General features: G+C 37.2%; 1 protein-coding gene across 1 annotated transcript; it reads right to left on the bottom strand.

The window, feature by feature from the left end:
• Positions 1–220: 220 nt before the first annotated feature.
• Positions 221–13199, bottom strand: LOC147290239 (phenylalanine ammonia-lyase 1-like). Its single transcript, XM_086238034.1, has 2 exons — positions 12585–13199; positions 221–2209 (listed from the first exon to the last, which is right to left on the bottom strand). The coding sequence occupies exons 1-2, from the start codon at positions 12977–12979 to the stop codon at positions 460–462; spliced, it is 2145 nt and encodes a 714-aa protein (XP_086094160.1). The 5' UTR covers positions 12980–13199; the 3' UTR covers positions 221–459.
• Between the last annotated feature and the right edge of the window lie 120 nt (positions 13200–13319).

The following is a 13319-nucleotide window of genomic DNA, read 5'->3' as shown; positions in this document are numbered from 1 at the left end:
ATGTTCTCCCTGTATCTTTCATCTGTCTGATATCTACTTAATCCCAATATAATTTGGGATTAGGTTGAAATTCAGTTGTTTTTAACTTAATCAAGTTGTGCTAATTAGAGATTAGAATATTTATAGCGCAGTACCTTTCTCATGTTTACTTGCTCAATATTGTATTTGCAATTTTTGTTAAGACTGTCCCAACCAAGTAGCTAGTAGAAGCTCATGCATCAAAAGGCCAAAAGAAGTAACTTCATACAGAGAGAGTTATATTAACATAAAGACACTTTTTGTGACTTCTGTCTACAATACATTTTGATGGACTTCTATAAGGATCATTACATATAAGCAACAAAATTAGAAGACAAAAAAAAAAACACACTTTTCAGTTTCAAGGCCCTAGCCTTGTATAAAAAGCATAACTTGAAACCCAAGAAACTTGAGCATTTTCATCTGAAAACCAAAACCCCTTTAAGATATAGGAAGAGGAGCACCATTCCACTCCTTCAAACAGTCCAGCAGAGGATCAATCAGCTTCCCTGCACACATTGCATTGAACACCTTGTCACATTCTTCACCCGGTGATTTGATTCTCTCACCTGTCAGCAAAGCAGTCCCCAACTCTTCTCTCACAAATTTGTACAATGGGTAAGACCTGCATTCCTTGATTCTGTTTGGGATTCCTGAGTTTCCATTCTCGAACTCAGCCCTTGTGTTTTCTACTTCTTTGCGCAAGAGGGTCTTCAGTTCCTCTTCAAAAGCTGCAATCTTTTGGAAAATGGAGGTGTTTGCACTCCTCTCCTTCTCACCATTGTTCAATGCATGCTCAACCAGGACATGCCTCAGTTTCTGCATTAATGGGTAGGTGGCACTGCATGGGTCGTCAATGTAGGCAAAAAGGTACTCACTGTCGACTACCTTGAGCAGGTCGTTTTCGCAGAACCTGAAGGGGTGAAGCTCACCGTTGAGGCCTACGGTTAGGACTCTCTTGGCCACATGACTCACAGTGCTCTTCACTGTGTTCTTTAGGTTCTCCTCCAAATGCCTTAGATCAATAGATTGGCATAATGCAACCAAGTATGTGGATGACATAAGCTTCAATATGTCCACAGCCTCTGATGTTTTTCTAGCAGAAATCAAGCCCAAGGAGTTGACATCTTGGTTATATTGCTCTGCACTTTGCACATGGTTGGTGACAGGGTTGGCAAGGAATTGGAGCTCTGAGCAGTAAGATGCCATGGCAATTTCTGCACCTTTGAACCCATAATCCAAGCTTGGGTTGCTGCTCGCTGAAAGATTTGAAGGCAACCCATTGTTGTAAAAGTCATTGACTAGCTCAGAGAATTGGGCAAACATGAGTTTGCCAATAGCAGCAATGGCTAAGCGAGTGTTATCCATGGAAACACCAATAGGAGTCCCCTGGAAATTTCCACCATGTAAAGCCTTGTTCCTTGAGACATCAATCAGTGGGTTGTCATTGACAGAGTTTATCTCCCTCTCAATCATTTTGGTTGCTGCTCTGATCACTTCAATCTGAGGGCCTAACCACTGGGGGGAGGTTCTAAGAGCATACCTGTCTTTCTTAGGCTTCTGAAGGGGGTCCAATTCATGAACCTTTGTAGCTTCTTTAACATAAGAGCTTTCATCCAAAATGTGTTCCATTATGGCTGCAGCCTCAATTTGGCCAGGGTGGTGCTTCAGTTTGTGTGTCAAGTGGTCTGTGAACTCAGGCTTTCCTTGCATGACTTCAGCAAAAATTGCTGATAGTACTTCTGAGAGGACTGCTTGAGTGTTGGCCTCAAACAGAACAACAGAAGCCATGCCAGACCCAACTGCAGTGCCATTGACTAATGCAAGGCCCTCTTTGGGCTGCAACTCAAAGAAATCACCATTGATTCCAGCTAGTTTAAAGGCATCAGCAGGGCTGAGGGTTTCTCCATTGGGCCCTATGGACTTGGAGTTGGGCCTGCCTATCAAAATCCCGGCAAGGTACGAGAGAGGGACCAAGTCCCCGGACGCGGTGATGGTTCCCCTAAGAGGCAGGCATGGGATGATGTTGTTGTTAAGGAACTTGGTGATGGCTTCCAAGATCTCAAATCTGATGCATGAGTACCTTTGCAGGAGGGTGTTGATCCTCACCAGCATTGCTGCTCTTGTTGCAGTTTGAGGCAATGTGTGGCTTGATTCTGTGCTGTTGCCAAAGATTCCAGCATTCAAGAACCTGTCCAACAAAAAATTAATGGCATACAAGTAAGCTTGAGTAGCAACGAACATAATACCACAAAATATGTCACAAGAGCAACAACCTCATGAGTAAAATGGGAATAAAATTTGGATGCTGGATAACCTTTCATTTATTTTGAGTGCTGCTATTTGCACACCCTTTTTTTCTCTTTGCACACCCTTTCCTAAAAAAAAAAAAAAAACCTCAAGGGAAAAGACCCTTATACCCCATCTATTTTTCTTTTTGCACACCCTTCCTAAACAGAAAAAAAAAACACACACCCAAAAATCACACATCCCATCCCCCATCTCCCCCCCCCCGTACACACTCCCTCACCCACACACCCCATCCCCACCTCTCCTCTCTCCGGCACCACCTCTCCTCTCTCCGGCACCACCCCTCCCCTCCACCAAGCCTCAGCCCCGTCGCACCCTCCCTCCAGCCCACCTCCTTCCCCTCCACCCAGCCCCGGCCCCACTCTCTCTCCTTCCCTCTCTCTCTTTCTCTGTTAACACACCCGCGCAACACCTTCTGCACCACCCTGCTCGCAGCAGTACCACCATCGGACCTTCCTCGCGCGCAGGCCGTTCGGTAGTCATCCGCCGAAACCGGCGGGTTCGTTCGGTAGCCATCCGTCGAAGCTGTCAGTTTCGTTCGGCAGTCATTTGCCGAAACCATTAGTCCTGGGTCCAGTTCGAGAAGCAGCAGTGGGTCTGGTACCACAAGAACCAGAGCACAACTTAGTATCAGAAGGAGAGCTACCAGGCTTTGGGGGGAGAGCTATGATGGTGAAACTGGTTCTTCTTCCAGAGAAGGGGATAATGACTCTTCTGATGGTGATTCAGGTGCAAGGAGGCGCAGTGCGCGCATCCGACGACGGACAACACCGGACAACCAGAACCAGCCATGATTGCAGGTGTTTGTGGGATCGGTGAAATTGTTATTGTGTTAGATGTGAACAGTAAGTTTGCTCCAATTCTGTATTTAGCAGCCTTGAGTAGCTTCCTGATTATTGAATTCTGATCAAGCGTTTCTGTTCTATGACTCAGGTGTAATAGAAAAGAATGAAATGGAAGCTCGTTTGCTTCTGTCCCGGAATCTGTTCCTTTGAGTGTGGAGCAGTGTTGCTTGGTAGTGCTGAGAAATGTTATGCAGAGAGTGAAGAATTGTAATTTCCTCAAAACTTCAAATTGATCTATATATTTATTTGGCAACCCCTTTACATTTTTGCTTATTTTTGCTGCAATTTGATTGAATTTCCTCGTCTTTGTACTGGTAAAAACTCAAATAAATTCGCAAGCTTGCTTTGTTACGAGTTCGATTAGAAGGACTGCTGTTGAGTCCCCTTACTTTAACAGAGTTCGATTAGAAGGAGAAAGGAGAAAGGGGCTGCCGGGCTTGGAAGGAAAAAAAAACAGAGGGCTGCGTGGGTGGGTGGGTGTGGTCGGGTGAGGGAGATGAAGGGGGGTGTGTGTGGCTGGGTGTGTGTGTTTTTTTTTGTCTGTTGATGGGGTGTGCAAAAGAGAAAAAATGGAGTTGGGGTGTGTTGGGTGAGGGTGAGTGTGGTCTTTTTCTTTAATTTTTTATTATTTTTTTACAAAAGGGTGTGCAAAAAGAAAAAAAATGGTGTGCAAATAGCAGCACTCTTTATTTTTGTGTTGACAGATGTGTAGTCTAGGATTTCAATGAGGTAGGTATGTATGTTTATGGGTCATGGCCATTATGTGCAGCAGCCCATTCAGGTCGACTCAGAATTCAAGAATTGAGGACTAGAATTATTGCATACATTAAAATTAGCCCATATGGGACCAGTAACAAATACATGGTTTATGTGCACAAAAATGAACAAGACGTTGATTATTGTTTCCTTGCAACCACGTGCTATGCTCGTACATTGCAAGTGCTGGCACATTGTGAAAAATGAGAATACACTCTTTATTAATTTACAAATGTATAAATATTTATTATTGGTATATAGTATATACTATGTGTGTATGGACGTGTTGACCCACAACAATTTTGACTAGTCGTATAATGCATACAAGAGAAGCAAGAGAACAAAATTTGCCTATTCAAGTCGTCAAAGACTCAAAATAGCAATCATCTTTTAGGGAGCTTTTTTATTTTTTTTTAACTGCGGAAAGACTAGAAAGTTTTATTTGAAGAGCTGAGAATTATTTAGAAATCTTTTATTGTCGGACAATTTAACAAGTTATGTTGTCAAATTGATAAAACTATCTTACACACTAAACATGCTACATTATCTAATAAATGAAAATCACCCTTAATTGTTCTTACTACACAAGTACACAACCCTAGTTAAAATTTAAAGTAGATTAAAATTTCCTTCTATTCTAGTTTGCATATGACAGCTACCTAACTTTTGGGAGGGAGTGTATGAGTGGAGCTATTAAATTGCACTAATTCAAATCTACCCTGATTTATACAAGAGTCCATTAATTATAAGGTACTGACAAAGCAAAATATTAACCAAAACCACTCAATCTATTTTTATTAACTTGCGGACACTATCTACCAGCCCCCCAAAATACAATATGCGGACACCTTCCAAAAGAAATGCATCATAAACAAACCAACTACACAAACAGCCCAAAACTGATATTTTTTTTTTTTTGCCAAATCGATCTCTTTCTTCAACTTTACCAAATCGCCAATTGTTCATCTTCACTCACAAGCATCGTTCTGCAACTGCAAGCCTGCAACTCCAAAAAAACTGCAGTTTCAGTTCGCTTTGCAGTTTCAGAAACTGCAGTTTCACTTGCAGTTAGTAACTGCAGCTCCAATAAACTGCAGTTTCAGTTCACTTGCAGTTTCAGAAACTGCAGTTTCACTTACACAGCAACTGCAAGCTTGCAACTCAAATAAACTGCAGTTTCAGTTCATTTGCAGTTTCTGAAACTGCAGTTTCAATTCATTTGCAATTTCTGAAACTGCAGTTGCAACTCAAATAAACTGCAGTTTCAGTTCATTTTACAGTTTCAGAAACTGCAGTTACTAAAACTGCAAGTGAAACTGCAGATCCATTAGAAGGCTTCGATCAAGCACAGAGAGAGAGATAGAAAGAGGAAGTCGGTGGCATTACTCCCCTTTCTTGCATCGATTTGCTGCAGGTGGCGGCCAGCCGGCAGCGGGGAGGGTGGGTTGAGTCGGCGCCGGTGTAGGGAGCACACCGGTGGTCGCCATTCGTTGGGGGAAGGCCGGAGCAAGAAGCTTCGGTGTGGAGCAGTGTGGAGCAGTGTGGATCGAGAGAGAGAGAGAGAGAGAGAGAGAGAGAGAGAGAGAGAGAGAGAGAGAGAGAGAGAGAGAAAGAGAGAGAGAGGGAGGAGTTTTAGTAAGGAGAAGAAACACTCACCAGAATGACTGAGTACTCTTTGCTGTCTCCTTGTTTTTGACGTTGTGACACTTCCATGGCAAAGTGATTCAATAGATCTCGCTCTCTTAAGCAGAACGCATCCATCTGATGTAAGTAAGTGGTAAGGATATCTAAGGTTTTAAACATATTTTTTTAATATCATAACTTACAAATGTGACCTTATTGTTAAATTTGAACAATAGGTATAGTAGAAGTTAAATAAAATGTTTGTCATGTATCTTAGAGTAATTAATTCTTTATACAATCCAATTGTATAAATCAGGGAGAGAGAAAAACTTGTTAAACATCTACGGTGAGAACTGAGAAGGGTCATTTCCTCTCTCACTCTAGATTTTCATTTTTCATTTTTCTTTTGGTAAAGGACATGCAATTAAATACATCACCTACATCAATAACTACATAATTTCACCTAAAAAGAATCAACGCACGATCATGGTATCCTGGCACGACCATACCATGATGTCTCATATACAATTCAATCATATCCAATGTCCTTAATGAATTTAAAAACCCACCAAGAAACACAAAAATAAAAAAAGAAAGAGAAAGAAAAAGTCTTTTTTCCCAAAAAGAAAAAGGAAAGGAAAAGTCCATAAATCGTTTTGACCCAATCCATTTCCAAAAACGGCCATCTAAATTAGTAAGTCAATAATCACCCAATCATCATAAGTAAATTCATAATTAATTATTATTTACTATCTCTCTAATAAAAATGGGGCCTAATGATATAAATCCGTGTGAATTAAAAAAAAAATTACTTATTTTCATATTGTAGTGATGTGACATCTCTTAAAGAGAGAGATAGAGACAAGAAATGAGAGAAAGAGAATGAGAGAAGAGAGAAAAGAGAGAGCCAATAATAAAGAGTGGAGATATTGTAGTATCACATGAAGAATAGATAAGTTTTTCTCGGTGAATTAATGGTAAATTGAAATAATTTAAATATGTTGTAAATATTATTAATTATGTGGCTGTCCATTATCATGTTCAATATTTATCTCATGTATTATCTAGAGGAATTGTATAGATAATTAAGAGGACTCCAATTCATTGTGAAATAGGAGATCTTAAGGTCTATCCCAGGTCATCCAAGAGCCTATAAATAGAGGCCTTATGTGAATGAGAAAGACACTATGATTCCTCCCAAATTCTCTCTTATGGTCTCTCTACATTTCTCTTTATTTTATAACATATTATCAGTACGATAGTCTCTCTTATAAACTCTTCTAGATCTAAGAGTCATATGGTGCAACCTTATTGCTTTTGACCAATACTCTTGATCTTAGAATTGTACTATTTATATATTTTATCTGTTATACTCTTCTTGTGCCTCCATGATATGTGTCTTATCTATACACGAGTGCTTCGAGATAGGTGTTTTCAATATGGATGCTTAATTCTCACGTTGAATGATCTGATTCAGTTGGGCATCAACTGTCTATTCTATATTTGCTAGTTTTCCTATATCTTGTTATATGCTATTTAATATATATATATATATTATATATGCGTAGATATTGTTGATAGTTTTTCCAAATAAGTTGATGAGTACTTATATATCATATGAGTTTACTAGCTTGCCTTCTTTGAATTACCCGAGGTACATGAGTTAAAGGCTCCAATAAGAAGCACACTTTTCTATTTTATTCCACTTAATATATATATATATATATAGGAGAAGTATTTTTGATACTGCAGGTTGAAGTATATCATAATCTTGTGCACAGTGGGGACCTAATAATCGTTTAAGCTAACACATATTCCATGTTTCCATATTGTTTTGTTTCACCCTATGAATTGACATGCAGGTTTAAAACCATTGATTCAATTCAATTCATCGTGAATGTTCCTATATTGAGAGAACAAAATCATGAGTTTCTTTTACGAAATATTGGCTTATATATTATGCTTTCATACTTAATATATTATGTATAATTATAAGTTTTGATCAATTATGTCTCGTGTGCCTATACAGAAAAGAGAATATATATATTTGCACCTGTATATGTTATCTATACCGGCCTCTTGCTATCATGGGGTTTTCTTATTAATTGGGTTGGATCAATTTTGTTAGTTTACATGTTTTTTGTTGAATGACTTTGATTTCAACATATATGATCTCCCCCTAACTTGTCGGCTCCCTATGACATATTATCAATTTCTTGTCATGATGGTTTTTTTGAGTTTAGTCATCAAAAGTTTCAATATATATAGATCTTGCATTCAATTGTGAGTTTTGGGTTGATTATACGATTTCATATGTGATTATTATTATTGTTGAAGTCAGAACTGAATGTTGCTAGATCCTCAAATTAAAATCAATTAAAGACCAGAAGATCCTAAATCCTCTGAAAATCAATTGAGGACCCAAAGATCCTTATAAAATTGAACGAGGGCCTAAAGAGCCTCATTTCTTAACCAATCTAGTGAGGGCCCAAAGTTCCTCAGTTTTTGTATTATTAAATTAGGGCAAAATTCCTTTATCCATACAAGGACTTGAAGTTCCTTGATTCTAATTATTATAAGGGTCTGAAGTTCCTTATCATATAATCCAATTGAAATTTGAAGTTTCGTGATCCAATCGAAACTCATTGTTTCACGATGATCAATCAACATTGGAACAATATGCAATGATAGCCATAATTACTTTTTGTTGAATTTTTCTCATATATTGTAATATGTGTTATATATATATATATATATGAGCTAAATCCTATTATATCAATATATGTTGCTTCATTGGCATATTGCAATTCATTATTGTTATTATATAAAGTTGAAACTAGAGATGTTCCTTAAATTTCTAATATTGTTGATTAAAACTTGAACCAAAAGTTCATTTAGTAAGAGGTGGAAGGCCTGAAGATCCTCAATCCTTATTAAATTAATTAATTCTCATGAAATTGAATGAGTGACCAGAAGTTCCTCAATCCTTTTACAATTGAATGAGAGTAGAGTGACTCAATTCTTATACAATTGAATGAGTGCAAAGTGTCTCAATTCTTATCAAATTATTGAAGGCCAGAAGATCTTCACATTTACTAAAATCAATGGAACCAGAAGTTCTATGTTTCTTGATTTCTTTTATTGGAACCAGAAGTTTCCTTATTGTTATGTTTTACTATTGCGATTGTTCTATTTAATTCTTAGATTTATATATGAACTTACAGTCTCAAACATCAAACCAGAAGCTTCAAGTATATATATCACCTTAAGTTGAATTTCTAATTATGTCAGTCAACTTAAAACCTGAAGTTTTGAGCAAATCATTTTTGGCCTGAAGTTCAAAATATATAAATCTTGTTAAGAACCAGAAGTTCTAACATAGTACAGACATAAAGAAAATAAAGACTTGAAGTCTAAATAGGAACCTGAAGTTCAAAGCTCGAACATTTTAGACTCGGAAGTTTTAAATTAAATTTATTCCCATGTTTTGACTCTGGAATTTGAAGTTTCAGAAATATGTTAATGTGACATGATGTTCATGTTATGACTTTTGAAGAGCAAATATTTAGAACCTGAAAGTTCTAACTTACTCCAAATTTGAGGTTTTGGGAATACATGGGAACATATTATTAGTTGGCTACATCATTTTCTTTAAATAGAACTTGAAGTTTTAAATCTTTGATTTATACTGTATTTATGCCTCCTATCACGGAATGGAGAGATCAAACTTATAAAGAAATTGATATTCTAACGCATACAACGTCAAGTTCCTTATTCCTTGGTTTTACTCAAAACCTGAGAAATTTGAAGTTTTTGAAAAATATGATCAGAACATATAGTTCTACAGTCAAATAAGAACCTGAAGTTTTTTGACATTTTGTTTCTTTATCAAAAGTGGATGAAATTTGGAGATGCGATAGAACGTAATGTTCTTATGATTGATTAAAATTTGTAGTTCAATGTGCATTGCTTAATCAAGTCAGAACCTAAAGTTCCTTGATTTTTATGCTCTATATTATAGAATCAAATTGAACCAGAAGTTCTTTGATCTATCATTCCATGATTTAGAACTCAAATTTTTCACAACTCCATAATTTTTTTTTATGAACCTGAAGTTTTTTATTAAGTTTAGATTAAGCCGGAAGCCTTTATTCATATGAGCTTATAGTTCGATACTTTAACAAAATTTAAGAACCTGAAGTTCTGCTTATATTTTGTATAGAAACTTGAAGTTTCATGGCTTTTAATGAACTTGAAAGTTTCATATAGCTTCAATTTTGAACATATATGGCGTATATGTTCATAGTTTATTCATAATTAATTTATTGATTCTTATTATAACCTGAAGTTAGATGCTGAAGAATTATTTGAAACCAGAAGTTTCATATACCTACATGTGCATTGCAAACCTAATTATGTTTCGTCTTTATATAACCTGAAGTTATATAAGCATTTGAGTTTGTATAACTACTCACTTTATTGATTTTTATATATGCACTTATGAAAATTTTCCCGCCGTTAGGGGGAGAAATGACCGTTCCTGAAGAATGGTGTGAAAATAGTATAATATGCATATACTAGTCTTTTTCATACCATTCAATATAGGAATGAAATATGAATGATAATGCAAACCTAGTGAATGCATTTATTTGAAAGCTAGATGCATATATATACAACGAAACTGCAAAGTCACATATGGAAGTTTTATATATGTCAACATAGATTGATGTCCTAACATGGTAATCCATTAATTTGGCGGAAAATGGTTTATTTCACACTTGAAGCGTGACAAATCTATAGGTTCCAAAGTTTAGCTCCTAAGAAGTGGAGAGTATATGAAATGGTCCACACAAGCCCAATTAATTAAATTTAAAGATCCACATTATGTACACAAATCATCCTAGAAGAGATGACAGTCTCTGAAGAGACTATAAAAGCCCCTGAAGAGGCATGTGTACCGATTACAAAGATATATATTTATATCTAAAGCATGCAAATGAGAATTATGAGATCGTTGATATATTGATGATGTGTTTTGTCTATGGTAGCTACTAAAAATCATCATGTGCTATAATAATGTGAAACTACGTTTACTATAAATGTCAACAAAATTAAATGATTGACCAAAATGGAAAGAGGCAATTCCAGTAGAATTGAACATCATTATAAACGTGGAATAATGAGAACCTATAGTTCAGACACCAAAGATGTTAACCTTGAAGGTTATAGGGTGTTTGAAATAAAGTGAATGAAATCACTATTTATAATGGCATAATGTTTCTCTAAAGAAACATGAGATTGTGGTTATATATTCTCTTGTTATAGATACAACCGCATTTTAACAAATTTAGTAATTTAATGTGTTCATTGCATGTGGAGAAAATCTTTTAAAGATTATGAAATTCCTGAAGGATATATATTGCCAGAAGCGATTTCCTACAAGATACATAACAAATTACTAAGTCAAATATCAAATTGAAAGTGCCATGAAATATTATGTGCTTGAAGCAAATCCTTGAATGATTGAAAGAGCATGAAGCTCAAATTATGTACTCAACTTTAACACTATAAATATGGTCAAAATTGCCTTATTGAGTACTTTGATTAGAACCCGAATTCGGAAATTGTTGCAACATATTTCAAACTTTTGAAAGAAGTTATGAATTTATTAAGGCTCCTGAAGAGCTCAAAAGATTATTGAATGCTTGAATATTGGATTTGATATAAATAACTTTGGGAAATGAAATAGTGTCTCGAGCTGCAAATCGAGTACTGTACTAGTGAAATTCTTATGCCCAACGGTTATTCAATCTATTGGCACTAAGAATGATTACTTGCTTCCTAAGGAAGATGTAAGAAAGATCTATGGTCCAGAAGCACCATATCTTAATGTGCCTTATTCAACTTAAACACAATGCAGTAGACCGAATATAGCATCGGTGATTGTGTCATATAATTTTTTCAATACTTAAAGTATTTTCATAATAATTCATCTCTTTTAAAGATAATTGTTTCTAACCACTTTATTTAGTGGAATTATGTTTTGTTTGTATTGCTCCAATCTCAACAGGATTTCAACATATGATGACAAACATATATCCCCTGATAGTATGGAAGCCATGTTCATACAGGCATTGTCAAACTCCACTCTCTAGAAGATGAGATGTGAGATATCATTATTTGCTGGATTATTGAGCCAGTCAAATTAAAGCTTGTTGTTATCAGGAAGAGCATCCAACCATTTTGCGTGTTGTACTCTTTTCCCTTCGACTAGGTTTTTGTCCCATCGGGTTTTTCCTAGCAAGGTTTTAATGAGGCAAAGCGCATCCAACATTGTAGCAGTGATATTGCAAAAGTTGCACTCTTTTTCCTTCGCTTTAGTTTTGTCCCATTGGGTTTTTCAAAGCAAGGTTTTAACGAGACAACCTTCACTGATTGGAGAAATATATCAGCATCAGGGGGAACGTGCCATCAAGCATTATACTCTTTTTCCTTCGTCCAAGGTTTTTTTGTCCCATTGGGTTTTCCTGACAAGGTTTTAATGAAGCAGTGTCGCGCACACATTGTAGTTATCAGAAACACATGAAGATTGTACTTTTTTCCTTAGCTAGTCTTTTTTCTATATGGTTTTGGCTAGTAAGGTTTTTAATGAGGCAATTGTCATATTCAATGGACATCCAAAGGAGAATGTTGTAAATATTATTAATTATGTGACTGTCCATTATCATGTTCAATATTTATCTCATGTATTATCTAGATCAATTGTATAGATAATTAAGAGGAGTCCAATTCATTGTAAAATAGGAGACTTAAGGTCTATCCCAGGTCATCCAAGAGCCTATAAATAGAGGCCTTGTGTGAATGAGAAAGACACTCTCATTCCTCCCCAATTCTCTCTTATGGTCTCCCTACATTTCTCTTTATTTTATAACAAAATATATTTATTTAACCATAATTTTAATAGAGACGAAATGAAATGAGATGGTTGTGTGAGAACTGAGAAGTAAACGCGGTGGTAAATGAGTTAATTACCTGATGAGCTCACTCTGAAGCGCTCCTCCTTGCTTGGTTCTCCTGTGGGAGGTAGCACCAAAACCGGTGGTGACACCGTAGCTGTCCGTACCTTTGCTCATGCTATCCATGACCCAGTCACTGCTGGCCTGGACCCCAGCGCGAGCGTCCTCGGAGAGCTCAACCCTGACGGCGCTGCCGGCACCGTTGACCCGGTTGGCAATTGCCGCCACTTGGGCCACGGTCAGGGTCTCTCCGCCGAGCCGGACCACCGGCTTCCGGTAGTCGCCCACCATCCGCTTGACCTCGTCCAGGTGGCTCCCCTTGAGCGACTCCGCTGCCATCCCCCAGTTGAGTGGGTCATGTCCCACGCATAACCCATTGCCATTGCCGTTTTGGTTGTTGCACAATTCCATATATTTGTTGCCGAATTGAACACCAACAAATGAAATTACAATGTTGAATTGGACGACCCAGATGAGGAAATTGAGCTCAAAAGCTGAGTTGCATGGAACACAAAAAATGAAGGAATTTGAATTTGTATGTGAATGGAAAAAGAGAGAGAGAGAGAGAGAGAGAGAGAGATATGTTTGGGTTGGTTGTAAAATTGGGTGGAAAATTTCGAGTGAAGCAGAAGTGGAAATTTTCCTGAGTTTGTTCACCCATAATGGCCTTGTTTATATAGCGGAGTTCCCACAACGAGTGCTGGGTGGGTAGGCCGATGGGTTAGTTGAGAGCTGCAGTGGGCCGTCGGAT

The sequence above is a fragment of the Dryas octopetala genome, chromosome 3 (genome assembly GCF_963921425.1).
Source record: "Dryas octopetala chromosome 3, drDryOcto1.1, whole genome shotgun sequence".
Lineage (NCBI taxonomy): Eukaryota > Viridiplantae > Streptophyta > Magnoliopsida > Rosales > Rosaceae > Dryas > Dryas octopetala.
This window is presented reverse-complemented; position numbering and strand designations above follow the sequence as displayed.

Excerpts from the sequence above, each read along its gene's own strand:
- LOC147290239 (XM_086238034.1), bottom strand. The coding sequence starts at position 12,979 with ATGGAATTGTGCAACAACCAAAACGGCAATGGCAATGGGTTATGCGTG. Across the intron at positions 2,210-12,584 it reads CTTCAGAGTGAGCTCATCAG|GTTCTTGAATGCTGGAATCT; the intron begins GTAATTAACTCA and ends TTTGTTGGACAG.